Source organism: Staurois parvus, unplaced genomic scaffold, assembly GCF_062004578.1.
Source record: "Staurois parvus isolate SC_StPar_1 unplaced genomic scaffold, SC_StPar_1.0 ptg000578l, whole genome shotgun sequence".
Taxonomy (NCBI): domain Eukaryota; kingdom Metazoa; phylum Chordata; class Amphibia; order Anura; family Ranidae; genus Staurois; species Staurois parvus.
This window is the reverse complement of record NW_028318374.1, coordinates 7,727,417-7,743,513: the sequence shown is the minus strand read 5'-3', so window position 1 is coordinate 7,743,513 and position 16,097 is coordinate 7,727,417. Positions and strand designations below refer to the sequence as shown.

The window sequence follows — 16,097 nt, the reverse complement described above, 5'->3', positions numbered from 1 at the left end:
TCATGAGGACAAGAATCCTAAAGTGTAAATAAAGTCTTACATTAAAACACCGTGTAATAGAGAGCAGTCTCTCTATTACAAAAGAGACAATAGGATTGATTTACTAAAACATGGAGAGTGCGCAATCTGGTGCAGCTCTGCATAGAAACCAATCAGCTTCCAGGTTTTATTCAAAGCTTAAAAAGTTACTAAATCCGTAACAGTAAAATCAGTCTGTATATGCAGTAAAGCATGTTTGTTATACTCACTAGAACCTAGGGGGTTAGTCCTCTGCATTGTGTAAAAAGACTGTTTGATCCTGTCTTCTCTGATCCTCCCCTTTCTTCTACTGTCCCCAATCCATCTGCTCATAGTACGGAGCTCTAGGAGTCACTCTGCACATGCTCAGCTTAGTGTGTATTGTTAAGGAGTTTTTTTTTTATCTCTGGGAGGGTGCATGTGATCAGCACAGCGCCAACCAGCACTGTCCAGACAGGGGGTCAGTGGTCATGCAACCTCATAGGACAATCAGGGGAGAATGAAAACTCCTCCTAGAAGCTTTAACCAGTGCTCAGCTGAGACAGATAGAAGTCACAAGACTGCTGTATACTGCTGATGAGAAAAGGTATTTAGCAGTTTATATTTACTAACATAATTGCATTTCCATGTTGTCTGTACTGTGGGAGACCAGATATACAGTCAGGTCCATAAATATTGGGACATGGACACAATTCTAACATTTTTGGCTCTATACACCACCACCACAATGGATTTGAAATGAAACAAACAAGATGTACTTTAACTGCAGACTGTCAGCTTTAATTTGAGGGTATTTACATCCAAATCAGGTGAACGGTGTAGGAATTACAACAGTTTGCATATGTGCCTCCCACTTGTTAAGGGACCAAAAGTAATGGGACAGAATAATAATCATAAATCAAACTTTCACTTTTTAATACTTGGTTGTAAATCCTTTGCAGTCAATGACAGCCTGAAGTTTGGAACGCATAGATTTTACCAGACGCTGGGTTTCATCCCTAGTGATGCTCTGCCAGGCCTCTACTGCAACTATCTTCGGTCCCTGCTTGTTCTTGGGGCATTTTCCCTTCAGTTTTGTCTTCAGCAAGTGAAATGCTCAGTCGGATTCAGGTCAGGTGATTGACTTGGCCATTGCATAACATTCCACTTCTTTCCCTTAAAAGACTCTTTGGTTGCTTTTGCAGTATGCTTTGGGTCATTGTCCATCTGCACTGTGAAGCGTCCAATGAGTTGTGAAGCATTTGGCTGAATATGAGCAGATAATATTGCCCAAAACACTTCAGAATTCATCCTGCTGCTTTTGTCAGCAGTCACATCATCAATAAATACAAGAGAAGCAGTTCCATTGGCAGCCATACATGCCCACGCCATGACACTACCACCACCATGCTTCACTGATGAGGTGGTATGCTTAGGATCATGAGCAGTTCCTTTCCTTCTCCATACTCTTCTCTTCCCATCACTCTGGTACAAGTTGATCTTGGTCTCATCTGTCCATAGGATGTTGTTCCAGAACTGTGAAGGCTTTTTTAGCTGTCGTTTGGCAAACTCTAATCTGGCCTTCCTGTTTTTGAGGCTCACCAATGGTTTCCATCTTGTGGTGAATCCTCTGTATTCACTCTGTTGAAGTCTTCTCTTGATTGTTGACTTTGACACACATACACCTACCTCCTGGAGAGTGTTCTTGATCTGGCCAACCGTTGTGAAGGGTGTTTTCTTCACCAGGGAAAGAATTCTTCGGTCATTCACCACAGTTGTTTTCCGTGGTCTTCCAGGTCTTTTGGTGTTGCTGAGCTCACCGCTGCGTTCCTTCTTTTTAAGAATGTTCCAAACAGTTGTTTTGGCCACGCCTAATGTTTTTGCTATCTCTATGATGGGTTTGTTTTGTTTTTTCAGCCTAATGATGGCTTGCTTCACTGATAGTGACAGCTCTTTGGATCTCATCTTGAGAGTTGACAGCAACAGATTCCAAATGCAAATAGCACACTTGAAATGAACTCTGGACCTTTTATCTGCTCATTGTAATTTGGATAATGAGGGAATAACACACACCTGGCTATGGAACAGCTGAAAAGCCAATTGTCCCATTACTTTTGGTCCCTTAACAAGTGGGAGGCACATATGCAAATTGTTGTAATTCCTACATCGTTCACCTGATTTGGATGTAAATACCCTCAAATTAAAGCTGACAGTCTGCAGTTAAAGCACATCTTGTTTGTTTCATTTCAAATCCATTGTGGTGGTGTATAGAGCCAAAAATTTAAGAATTGTGTCGATGTTCCAATATTTATGGACCTGACTGTAGTGAATGCAGGGTCCGGGGAGACAGGATATAGTGAATGCAGGGTCCGGGGAGACCAGATATAGTGAATGCATTGTCCCGGGAGACCAGATACAGTGAATGCAGGGTCCGGGGAGACCAGATATAGTGAATGCAGGGTCCTGGGAGACCGGATATAGTGAATGCAGGGTCCTGGGAGACCAGATATAGTGAATGCAGGGTCCGGGGAGACCAGATATAGTGAATGCAGGGTCCGGGGAGACCAGATATAGTGAGTGCAGGGTCTGGGGAGACCAGATATAGTAAGTGCAGGGTCTGGGGAGACCAGATATAGTGAGTGCAGGGTCCGGGGAGACCAGATATAGTGAATGCAGGGACCGGGGAGACTAGATATAGTGAATGCAGGGTCCTGGGAGACCAGATATAGTGAATGCAGGGTCCGGGGAGACCAGATATAGTGAATGCAGGGTCCGGGGAGACCAGATATAGTGAATGCAGGGTCCTAGGAGACCAGATATAGTGAATGCAGGGTCCTAGGAGACCAGATATAGTGAATGCAGGGTCCGGGGAGACCAGCTATAGTGAATGCAGGGTCCGGGAAGACCGGATATAGTGAATGCAGGGTCCGGGGAGACCAGCTATAGTGAATGCAGGGTCCGGGGAGACCGGATATAGTGAATGCAGGGTCCGGGGTTTAGTAACACATTTTCAGGGGTGTCAAACTGGCAGCCCTCCAGCTGTTGCGAAACTACAAGTTCCATCATGCCTCTACCTTTTGGAAGTCTTGCTTGTAACTGCCAACCTTGCAATGCCTCATGGAATTTGGAATTTGGCAACAGCTGGAGGGCTGCCAGTTTGACACCTGTGCAACTGAACAAACTAAAGTTCGGCCCCTTTCACACGGGCGGTTAGATTTCAGCTTTTAGCTGCGGTTAGAGGAACTTATTTACTGCAGCTAAATGCAGGCAATGCATCCCTATGGCTCCATTCACACACTGCGTTTAGAAACCTTTACATAACATACGGTTTTACATGTTTAGGAAAAATAAAGTTGACAGCGTCCAGTTGCAATGTACCGCAGCTATCTGTACATAAACGCAGGTAATCGCAGTACAAATAAAATATAAGTAAACAGTTGCTATAGAAAAGACAAGAATTTACTACCGCAGCTAAATTCACCCGCATGTAAGCACACGTAATCGCAGATAAACGCAAAGTACAAACGACTTTCATCTCTGCATCAGGAATTTCAAAATAAAAAAACATGCATTTACAAGCGGCAGAACAACCACCCGTGTGAAAGAGGCCTTAGAAGCTGATTGGCTACCATGAACAGCTGCACCAGATTCTATGTGCTCCAGTTTTACCCCAGGTTCACACCTAAGCATTTTGCAGAAGCGCAGTACAGTCCATTTAACATGATTTCCTATGTGACATGTTCACATCTCTGCATTTTCACCCGGTGTGTTTTTTTGCAAAGGGTCAGGGATTATTTTGAATGCAAAACATTGCATTTGTGATTCTATAGACTTCAATGGGAACGTTGCAGAAAAGCATGTATTCCGTTTTTGCTGCGTTTTTGATGATGCATTTTCTGCTGCATTTTATGCTTAAAATCTGCCTAGCAATAAGAAACAAAAATGAAAAAAAAAAGCAAAACGCGACAAAAACGTAAGCGCAAAAAAGCAAAACGCAATGCAGAAACGAATCAAACGCAACCTGCATAGGTGTGAACCTAGACTTAGTAAATCTTCAATGTCTTCTCTGCAATAAAATAAACCTACCTCCTTGCTTGCAATGTTCTTTTAAATGTGCGCTGCGCATGAGCAGCTAAGTTTAGGATCCGGCACAGATCCTGGGTGCCGGGATGATTGAACTCCTGCACACGCACAGGAGTGACGTCATCCCATGTTGACCAATGAAGACACCTGCATCCTGGACCCTGGAAGAGGCCGGGTAGAGGATGTTGGTGCCGATGAGGGACCTTGGACTGTTGAAGGAGAGGTAAGTCATGCGGACATTAGTTACGCTTTTAGATTGTACAAGATATTTAAATTTCACTATTGGAAAAACAACTGCAAAAACCTGAAATTTGAATGAGCAGCTGGAGTGTTTTGAGTTGAAAATCCTCCCATGTACAGTGGATATAAAAAGTCTACACACCACTGTTAAAATGTCAGGTTTCTGTGATGTAAAAAAAAAATGAGACTAAGATACATAATTTCAGAACTTTTTCCACCTTTAATGTAACCTATAAATTGTACAACTCAGTTGAACAACAAACTTAAATATTTTAGGTGGAGGGAAGTAAAAATAAAAAAACTAAAATAATATGGTTGCATAAGTGTGCACACCCTTAAACTAATACTTTGTTGAACCATCTTTTGATTTGATTTCATCACTCATACTTGGGTATGAGTCTATCAGCATGGCATATCTTGACTTGGCAATATTTGCCCACTCATCCTTGCAAAAACACTCCAGATTTGCCATCTCCTGTGCACAGCCCTCTTCAGATCAGATTCAGGTCTGGGCTCTGTCTGGGCCATTCCAAAACTTTAATCTTCTTCTGGTGAATCCATTCCTTTGTTGATTTGGATGTATGCTTTGGGCATTGTCATGCTGAAAGATGAAGTTCCTCTTCATGTTCAGCTTTCTAGCAGAAGCCTGAAGGTTTTGTGCCAATATGTACTGGTATTTGGAACTGTTCATAATTCCCTCTACCCCAGTTTACCCCAGTTCCAGCTGAAGAAAAACAGCCCCAAAGCATGATGCTGCCACCACCATGCTTCACTGTGGGTATGGTGTTCTTTTGGTGATGGTCAGTGTTGTTTTTGCGCCAAATATATCTTTTGGAATTATGGCCAAAAAGTTCAACCTTGGTTTCACTACAATTCCACCTAAAGTCCTTCAGCCGCAACTACACTGGCTCAAGGACAGTTAAACTAGCAATCCATTCTCGATACAGCCCCGCAACCATTAGTGCCTTAATGCCGTAGCTTAAATAGGGAAGGTATACCCATACCTGTGATGGGCCCAACCCAATTATTTTCCAAATTTACCAAACCTCTACCACCTTTGAAGACCCTGCGACCCCTGCCAGCTGCTATGACAAGCACTCAGAACCAATTCCAAAGAGCATCATGGACAACTCAGAACCACAGCAAGCACGATACCAAAAGGAAACGAAGAGAAATATGACAAAAGAAGAAACCAACAAAGAAATGGGCTAACCTACACATAAACTTAGGGGAAAGCTCATACCTCACTGTCCAGTCACCTCTCCAACTGACTATGAGACAGGTCACACCCCCTTCTACTCCAGCTTGATCCCACCCCATCCACCCTACCCCACCTCTTCTCCCTCCAATCAGGTAAGCTCCTGCAACTTTAAAAAATTGTAACATTAACCCTTCAATTGACACATCCTACTGCAAACCTAGTCATGCCTTTCACTTAAAGAGTTCCAGTCGCATTGTAAAAAAAATCAAAGTCAGCAGCTACAAAAACTGTAGCTGCTGACTTTTAAAAAACAGCCACTTACCTGCCCCTGTCCTGTGGTGTCCTCCCTGCAGCCTGTTTCACCAGTCGTCTGGTGTTCCAGGTGCCGGCATCTTCAGTGTGGGCACCCGGCTGTGACAGCTTGCAGCTTCTCAGCCGGGTACCCACTGCGCATGCACGAGTAGTGCTGCGCTTCCTGAATGGCACCATCGTCTTCTGGGACCTGTCACGTGTCCCAGAAGACTACGGGAAGGGAGGGTAGGAGGACAACTTCCGCCTCCGATTGCCTAGAGGAAGTGGGTACCTTTCAATTCTGGGTATCCGCTCCTCCCCACTCCCCAAAGGTACCAATCCTTAATGGGGAGCGGGGGACCAATCTTTAAAGCAGAACTTCCCCTTTTGGGTGGAGCTCCGCTTTAAGCTTTGCCTCCAGCTCCAGGCCTTCCTCTAGACCTGTGGGGGAATGTAAACTAACCTGTATATCCGCAGCTCAGTGTACAGAAGACTGTGAGCAGGCAGGTAAGTTTATTTTATTTGCAGCAAAGGCATTTCATGTCTCATTTGCAGTAAATAGCTTGCCTGCTGTATTTCAACATTAGACTTTAGTTCCAATTGAAAATGAACTGCATATTAAAACTAGACATGTGCATGCCAGAAAGTTTGTTTCATTTCGTTTCGGATGGATTGAAGAATTTTGTTTTTGTCTCATTTGTAACAGTGAACTAATTCATTTTTAGGATTCGATTAGAATCTTTGGCATCCATTTTGTATATTCGTCAGTCTGGGCGGATTCTAAACATTTGAAGTTTTTTCCGGAAGGTTGCTATATATTAGTTTTCGGTTTGAATACTTCAAGTGGATTCAGATTGAATCTATTCAATATTTTCAAATACAATGGAATAAATATAATGCAAAATTTGGCACGCCTGAATTTTTCAATCCTAAGAATTGCATTAGACTGCGGTACTGAACTGGCTGACTGTGACAAATATCAACCGAATTTCATGCACAAACTTATCTAAATTATTGAACAAATTTGAAAACTGAATTCATTTACCCATGGATCCGAACTACTATCACATCATGTGACATCATCCAAATGAAACAAGTGCATTTGTTAATTTTGATATGTTTTTTTTTATTTGTTAGCATTCGGTACTATGTCCATTCGGAGATTCCTAAACATCTGAAGTTGAAAAAAATCGATTTGTTACAAAACGAAATGCACATGTCTAATTAAAACCAAATTGAAGCCAGAGAAATCAGTATATAATATATATCAAATGGAGTCATTGTACTTGTGCAGGGAGTCTAAATGTAAATGTGAAGGTTAATACAGAGGTAAAAACTGACACAGGTGGTGGCATATCAGTTAAAACTGACACAGGCTGCTCTATAAAACCCACATCATGTAGATTGTACTAATCACTTTAATTCACATGTGTTACAGTCGCGTGCGAAGTGGATGCTGAAAAGATTCTGACATTCGATGGGGTGAGCCTGGGGTGCTCACTTTCCCCTTCGCCCTGCTATACGGTGATAGCTCAAGACTGCTCCAATCAATTAAGGTTCTTGGTGGCCATGAAAAAAATCGGTCAAGGATTTTCAACCTTTGAAATAAATGTCAAGCTGGGATCTTCGTAAGTACACCTACTAATGAGCTAGAAGCGTTTGAAAAGGTTATTCTGACAATCCATTCAGCAGAAATGAGCTTTGTAATACTCACTGCCCCCTTCATTATTACCAGCTCTGTCATTGTAATAGAGATACTGTGCCGACATCAACAGACAAAGTCTGTGCCGAGGACCATTTTTTTTTCTTTGCTGTAAAGCACTAAGTGATGAAGAATTTAAAGGCTTCAATAAAACATGCCAGCTAGATAAAGGTTTAATGGGACTATATGCACTTTAAATAGGACTGCAGTTAAAAGACTGATAAAATGTATTATGGTGGTAGAGACACCCCTAGTGTACATACACTCCTGTATACCTTGTGTCTTTTTAATCACCTAATTGTATTTTAATGTTCCCTCCACTCCTAAATATTTCCCAATTTTCATTTATCAGTACACACAAGAAAGTGTATAGCACTTCCGCCTGGCAGTACTAGGGTTGCTGGTTCAAATCCCAGCCGGGGCACCACCTGCTTGGAGTTTGCATGTTCTCCCTGTGCCTGCGTGGGTTTCCTCCGGGTACTCCGGTTTCCTCCCACACTCCCAAGATATTCTGGTAGGTGAATTGGATCCTGTCTAAATTGGCCCTAATATGTGTATGAATGTACTGTAAGTTAGGGACCTTAGATTGTACACCCCTTGAGGGTTAGGGACTGATGTGAATGTAAAATATATATATGTAATGCACTGCGTAAATTGACGGTGCTATATAAGTACCTGAAATAAATAAATAAATCTATAGCCCAGGGGCGGACTGACAACTCATGGGGCCCCCGGGCAATAGGGGATCATAGGGCCTCTGTGTCCTCGCCCACACTCAAACCACACCCAAAAAAGCCTATGAAAGGTACCAGAGGCATCTCATGGGGCCCCTTACTGACTCTGGGCCCTCGGGCAGTGCCCAAGTACCCAAATGGTCAGTCCGCCCCTGCTATAACCTATAAAGAAGTGCATCTATAGCCAAAATGTATGGTGTGTAGAAGGGTTAATGCCACATCAGGTTTTTATTGCTCTCTGTGTCTATGGGGGAAATCCTCACTATTTCTTCTGGTGACCCTTCTAAACAAAATTGGTGTGTTTCAGCAGCATGCCTCTACTTTTCTTTCAGTTACAGCACCCTTTAAAAGTATACAAAATCTCGAGACACCCTAGACTACAATGTAAAATTCAGAAATGTTACTTATCAATGGGAAATCTGAGCCTGGGATGGTGTACACAACTGCTTTAATTACATTAATTTCATATCATAAGCCCAACTTTAGGGTTCCCCCTTCATGTTAGAGGTCCTCTCATCACATCAGAAGCCCCTCTCCAATTTAGAGGTTCTCCATCATAACAGAGGTTCCCTTCATCACATCAGAAGCTGCTCTTCATGTTAGAGGCTACCCATCACTTCAGACATCAGAGGTTCCCCTCATCACATCAAAGGCTGCTCTTCATGTTAGAGGCCCCCCATCACATCCGACATCAGAGGTTCCCCTCATCACATCAGAGGCTGCTCTTCATGTTAGAGGTCCCCATCACATCAGACATCAGAGGTTCCCCTCATCGCATCAGAAGCCCCTCTTCATGTTAGAGGCCCCCCATCACATCAGAGGTCTGCCTTCATGTCAGAGGTCCCCCTATCACATCAGAAACCCTTCTTCATTTTAGAGGTCCCCCTTCATTTAACAGGTTACCTCATCGCATCAGAAGCCCCTCTTCATATTATAGGACCACATGACATCAGAGTTCCCCCTTCGTGTCAGAGGTCCCCTCATTACATCAGATGACCCCCTTCATGTTAGATCCCCATCATATCAGAGGTTCCCTTTCATGTCAGAGATACCCTCATCACATCAGAAGCTTCTTTTCATGTCAGAGGTTCCCTCATCACATCAGAAGCCCCTCTTCATGTTGGAGGCCCCCCATCATATCAGAGCTCCCCCTTCATGTCTAAATCCCCCACTATCATATCAGAAGCCTTCCTTCACATCGAATGCCCCCCCATCATATCAGAGTCTCTCATCACATCAGAGTTCCCCCTCCTTTTTACATCAGAAGGCCCCGTCACATCAGAGTCATGCATTGCCATGGTGCAGGTGAGCTGGCCACCATCACCACTGTAATGAATGACAACGTACATCCTGTCCCTAAAGCGTCATTGGTTGGTATGGTGCTACCAGCTGGCCGGCCTGCCCCATGGAAACCTATGACGCTAATCCAGGGCAAACTGGTCTTGTGCACCTTGGGAGAATCCAGACAGCACCCTGGTTGAGAAACCCTGTGTTGCAATTGTCACTGCAACTTGATAAAATTCCAGTGGATACAAAGTCCAAGGAGAATACAAGACCAAAGAATTGGGAGTCGAAAATCTGAATATCGGTGTTCATTAATAATAATACAAAACAATACATTTTTGGGTTTAAAGATCATATTTTTTTGTAGCCATGAAGAAGGGGGAGAACTTTGTACTCCCAAAACACATTGACTGATATTTTCTTGTTACGAACAAACACCAATAATAAAAGATTTTGGATTCACAGTTCACTGGACTTTTGTGGACTCCAAACGTTGGATCTCCTAGTTAAGGGGGATTTTATTGAATCCACTAGGCTCCATTTGATTCTAATCCACTTTAAACAGAATCCATTGATGAGTTCAATCCAGCATCTACACATTTCATGATTCCCATAGGGACAACACCAGTTAAAAGGGTATTTCCTTTTATTTCCTGTTCCAGGAAAAACAATGATCTTATCAATTTCCTATTTTTAATATAGGCATTTAAGGAAAATGCCACCAATAGGATCCAGCAAAAAAAAAGACTAATTGTAAATCAGGGACTGGATTATTTAAGAAATAATCTTATATATTCCATGCTCTTCATGCAACAAAAGAAGAGAAAAACCCTCTACTTAGCTGCTACACTAGTTTCAAGCCCTCTTGATACAATGAAATAAAACAGCATAATGCTTCTACAAATAAAACCACCACCTGCAGTGAAAACACATAAGTTACAAATATGAAAAAAACAAATAAATCCCAATGTGTATCTGGATGATTTCCGAATGAAAATAATAAATCCAAGTGTGTTTTTTCTTATTGTAGAAAAAAAATCTTCAGAAAGAACATCAATCTTTATCCAATTCCAGTCTATATGTGTGGCCACTTACCAGTGAATTCAATACCCTCACATGTAATTAGAAACACCCCCACCAGATATCTTACCTTTAAAGGCATATTCCACCTTTTGCAAAAATGTAGCAAATACCCACATGGAAGAAAAATATATTTGAAAATATTCCCCCCAAATATATTGACATATATCTGAAATACTATTTTTTTAAATATATTCTTCAGAGTTTTTTTTAACATATAAAGTAATTTTAACATATATTTTTACATATATTTGTAAATGCATTCCAAAAATGTAGATTTGTATTTTTAAAGACGTACAGTATGTTTGAAATGTATTTTTAAAAATATTTTTCATATATTTTGTAAGAAAAACGCATTTCAACATGCAGTGTATATATACACTGAGCGGCACAGTGGCTTAGTGGTTAACACGTCTGCCTTGCAGTAAATGGGTCATGGGTTCGATTCCCAACCATGGCACCTCCTGCATGGAGTTTGCATGTTCTCCCTCTGCTTGCGTGGGTTTCCTCCAGATACTCCGGTTTCCTCCCACACTCCAAAGAGATGCTGGTATGTTAATTGGATCCTGTCTAAATTGGCCGTAATATGTGTATGTATGAATGTGAGTTAGGGACCTTAGATTGTACGCCCCTTGAGGGTTAGGGACTGATGTGAATGTTGAATATATATGTGTAAAGCGCTGTGTAAATTGACAGCGCTATATAAGTACCTGAAATAAATAAAATATATTTTGAAATACCGTATTTTTCGCCGTATAACCGCACTTTTTCTTCCCCAAAACTGGGGAGGAAAAGTTGGTGCGTCTTATACGACGAATAGAGAGAGAATCCGTGAGGCGCGGCCACGGCCGTAGGAAAGGCCGCGGCTTTGGCCTATCTCTGGAGCGGTCGGCCATCTTAGTACACCCGGCGGTGCACGCTGACGTCATCACCCCCTCTGCTCGTGGATCCTACCATAGCACGGATCTACAACAACAGGTGAGGAGTGGGGCAATGCAATGTTACTGGCTATTATTACTATGTTGGGGGCAATGTTACTGGCTATTATTACTAATGTGGGGGCAATGTTACTGGCTATTATTACTAATGTGGGGGCAATGTTACTGGCTATTATTACTAATGTGGGGGCAATGTTGCACTGGAACAGTGATGGTGATGACGAGTGGGGGGCAATGGTGGACTTTACAGTGATGAGTGGGGGCAATATTACAGTATTGGGTTCAGAACCTTTTTTTTCTAGATTTTCCTCCTTTAAAATTGGGTGCGTCTTATATGCCGGAGCGTCTTATATGGCGAAAAATACGGTATATTGAATATGGCCAAAATTGTAGTATTTCAAATATATGTCAATATATTTGGGAAGAATATTTTTAAAATATATTTCAAATATATTTTTCTTTCATATGGGTAGACCTGCATTATGTATTTATTTATTTATTTTCAAAATGATTCTAAAGGCTTACACATTTTTTTAAATAACAAACCTGTCTATACTTACCTGCTGTATGCAGTGGTTTTGCACAGAGCAGCCCGGATCCTCCTCTTCTCAGGTCCCCTGCCAACACTCCTGGCCCCTTCCTCCTGTCGGGTGCCCCCACAGCAAGCGGATTGCTATGGTGGGCACCCGTTGCTTCGTGTGTCCATTTACACACGGTGCCGCGGCTCGGCTTCTCATTGGCTCACTGGCTGTGATTATGTGTAGAGCTAAGGGACAACACTACATACTGTAGAGACCAATCAGCTAAAAGAGAAAAATCTGGAAAATATATTTAAAAAAATATTTTTTAAATATATTTCAAATGTGGGAACCCCCCGCCTCTTCTGTATGCCCCAGTTATGCTGGCCCTCCTCTTGGTTTCACTCAGATCCAGGCAATATACTGTATATTTTTCAATGGACATGTGAACTCCAAGTAGCATAACAAGTGCTGACTTCTCGATGACTGTACTTGCCAATGTATAACTCTAATGATCATAATATTCTTTTTGAAAATTCATGATGTATGACAGTTTATGACAAGGAAGCAATTTACAAAAGCAATTTTTAATGTTGGTGACAAGAACACTGAAAAGCCTTTTGTTGCCACCGTGACCCTCACTTCTATAATATATCATATTTTTATTATTTTATGTCGATAAACAGTCATATCCTCTAACTAACGTTCAGATTCCGGTCTTATTTCTCAGAGACATTAAAATCCATTGTGACACTTCGGAGGAGTTCCATGTTCAGCTGAATGGAATGTGGCTGCTGTTAACGAATGACACCTACATCAATGAAAGAGGTACAATAGCAGTAAGGTCATAATAACGAAGAACACAGCTGAGTGCAGGGAGAGCCGCTGTCTCTGGATAAAAGAAGTGATCGCTGAAAAAATATCTGGATGAAATGTGTTAAAAAAAAAATCAAATTGTTAGAGCTATTTTTAGCATGACTGATTTATTGTATTTTCCCTGTTGAGGTTCCAGACATTCCACATGACATAAGGTTCTGCTCCCGCTTTTGCTTTAGTTTTTTTTTTTCGGGTTATACAAGTTCTGAAATTCTATATACAGTTGTGTCCAAAATTATTCAACCCCCAATGCTGTAAAGGGGTTTAGGGACTATAGTGTACATTTGGAATTGTATTCAGAATCAAATCCTACAAGGACGTTGTAACTACCCAAATGCAACTAAAATGACATCAATTGTTTATGTAATACAGTAGTAAATGGTTCTTATGTGGTTTCTTCATTGCCACAATTATTCAACCCCTTAAAGACTACCACTCTGAAGAACAGAGGTTCATACAGGTGCTTTCCATCAGGTATTGAAAACACCTGTGGATGTCACCGAGCAGCAATCAAGCATAATAAGCACCAATTAGGCAGCTTTAAAATGACTGTGATACTCAGCTCCTTCTAGACATTTACTGGTGTGGTTACAAACATGGTGAAGGCAAGAGAATGGTCCAGGAAGACAAGAGAAGAGGTGATTTCTCTTCACAGGAAGGGCAATGGCTATAAGAAGATTGCAAAGATGTTAAACATACCAAGAGACACCTTAGGAAGCATCATTCGCAAATTCAAGGCAAAGGGCACTGTTGAAACGCTACCTGGTCGTGGCAGAAAGAAGATGCTGACTTCGACTGCTGTGCGCTACCTGAAGCGTAGAGTGGAGAGAAGTCCCCGTGTGACTGCTGAGGAACTGAGAAAAGATTTGTCAGATGTGGGTACAGAAGTTTCAGCCCAGACAATAAGACGCACACTGCGTAATGAAGGCCTCCGTGCCAGAACTCCCAGGCGTACCCCCTTGCTGTCTCCAAAGAATAAGAAGAGTCGACTGCAGTATGCCAAAAGCCATGTGGACAAACCACAAAAGTTGTGGGATAGTGTTCTGTGGACTGATGAAACAAAATTAGAACTGTTTGGGCCCATGGATCAACGCTATGTTTGGAGGAGGAAGAACAAGGCCTATGATGAAAAGAACACCTTGCCTACTGTGAAGCATGGTGGAGGGTCAATCATGCTTTGGGGCTGTTTTGCTTCTGCAGGTACAGGGAAGCTTCAGCGTGTGCAAGGTACCATGAATTCTCTTCAGTACCAGGAGATATTGGATGGAAACGTGATGCAGTCCGTCACACACCTGAGGCTTGGGAGACGTTGGACCTTTCAACAGGACAATGATCCCAAGCATACCTCCAAGTCCACTAGAGCATGGTTGCAGAGGAAAGGCTGGAACATTTTGGAGTGGCCATCGCAGTCACCAGACTTAAATCCGATTGAGAACCTCTGGTGGGACTTAAAGAAAGCAGTTGCAGTGCGCAAGCCTAAGAATGTGACTGAACTGGAGGCCTTTGCCCATGAAGAATGGGCGAAGATACCCGTAGATCGCTGCAAGACACTTGTGTCAAGCTATGCTTCACGTTTAAAAGCTGTTATAACTGTAAAAGGATGCTGTACTAAGTACTAAGATTGAATGTCACTTGGGGGTTGAATAAAACTGATAATGCTGTGAGCACAGAAAAGACATTTGTGGTTATTTCATTATAACTGTTATGTTATATTTGTCTGACCTACAAGTGCCTCTTTAATGTAAATGTAAGCAAGATGACTGAATGATCAAAAGCAATGTCAAACTGGCCAAAACACTCAATTTCAGTGGGGGTTGAATAATTTTGGACACAACTGTACCTCTATAAAAGATCAATGGATGTCAGAATATAAAGGGCGTTTCCATCTTTTGTTAGATATATCTGGTCCAAAGCTATACGTATGCATTGAGTAAAAGTTTGCAAACAACTGTTGAAAGATCGGTAACCGTTTGTGAGGCAGGGTGTCCGCACTACTTTAGCCTCTTGCAGTTCATTTAATGCGTTACAGAGACTCGTCCTATCTACTGAGTCCCTACCTGGGGTGGACTGACAAGTCACGGGGCCCCTGGGCAATAGGGGATCATGGGGCCCCTATGTCCTCACCCACACTCAAATCACACTCAAAAAAGCCTATGAAAGGTACTAGGGGCATCTCATGGAGCCCCCTATTGACCCTGGGCCCTTGGGCAGTGCCCGAGTTCCCAAATGGTCAGTCCGCCCCTGGTCCCTACTAAGGGCTCATGTACACTGCAGCTGATAAACTCACATTTAGGAGCTGTTCAGTGTTTTTTTCAGCATCCCCTGAACTCTCCCTAATGTTTTCCTATGTGTCCATGTACACATCTTCGTTTACAGTCGTTTACAGGCATTTGAGTTTACAGTCGTTTTTTTGAACGCAGAAAACCTGCATTCAGGAGTAGATTTTATCAGCGTTTCAAACGCCAAACACTTGTAAATGTGTGTAAATGCGGCTAAACGTGGCTAACCTGGTTTATACGCATTTGTGTTTGAAATTTTTTTTTAACTCTTCCATTTCCAGATGCTGTCCAGAGCCTTTTTTCATCATGAAAAATGCATGCAAAGCATTTTCCCAGTACTCAAATGGACCCGGTACACCATACTTTGAGGTTTTGCATGAAAGAAAATATGTTAGACACTGCTGCAATAATTTCTGCACAGAAATGAGCTGGAACACATTCAAGCACCACAAAAAAAAAACAAAAAAGACAGCTAATCTCAACAAATACTGCTCTCTCTGCTTCTGCTCTCTCTATTTCTCTCAAAATGTCTGAAATAGTTATTTTTATAGTTATCTCTCAAAACAGAAGGGGGACTAGGCGATATCCATTTTTGTGCTATCAATTTTCGTGCTATATAGAGTAACCTAGTAACAGGAGGTATCAGCTCAGTAGGAATACTAGATTCATCAAATATGTTAAGCAGGCATAGTTTGACTCTCATAGTTTAATACATGAACACTGCAGCTGATAAACTCACGTTTAGGAGCTTTTCTGCATTTTTTCCAGCAGCTGCCCTATTGTTTTCCTATGTGTCCATGTACACATAGTCATTTACAGTCGTTTACAGGCAGTTGAGTTTACAGTAGTTTTTTTTGAACGCACCAAACTTGCG

The 16,097-nt window shown here is 42.1% G+C and overlaps 1 protein-coding gene across 1 annotated transcript in view; it reads left to right on the top strand.

The window, feature by feature from the left end:
• LOC149450248 (vitellogenin-1-like) overlaps window positions 1–16,097 on the top strand; it is a 201,681-nt gene that overhangs the window by 143,672 nt on the left and 41,912 nt on the right. Inside the window, exons 32-33 of the mRNA XM_089692207.1 lie at window positions 7,251–7,440; window positions 12,799–12,896. Coding sequence (XP_089548333.1) covers window positions 7,251–7,440; window positions 12,799–12,896 — 288 coding nt within the window. The remainder of the gene's footprint in view (window positions 1–7,250; window positions 7,441–12,798; window positions 12,897–16,097) is intronic.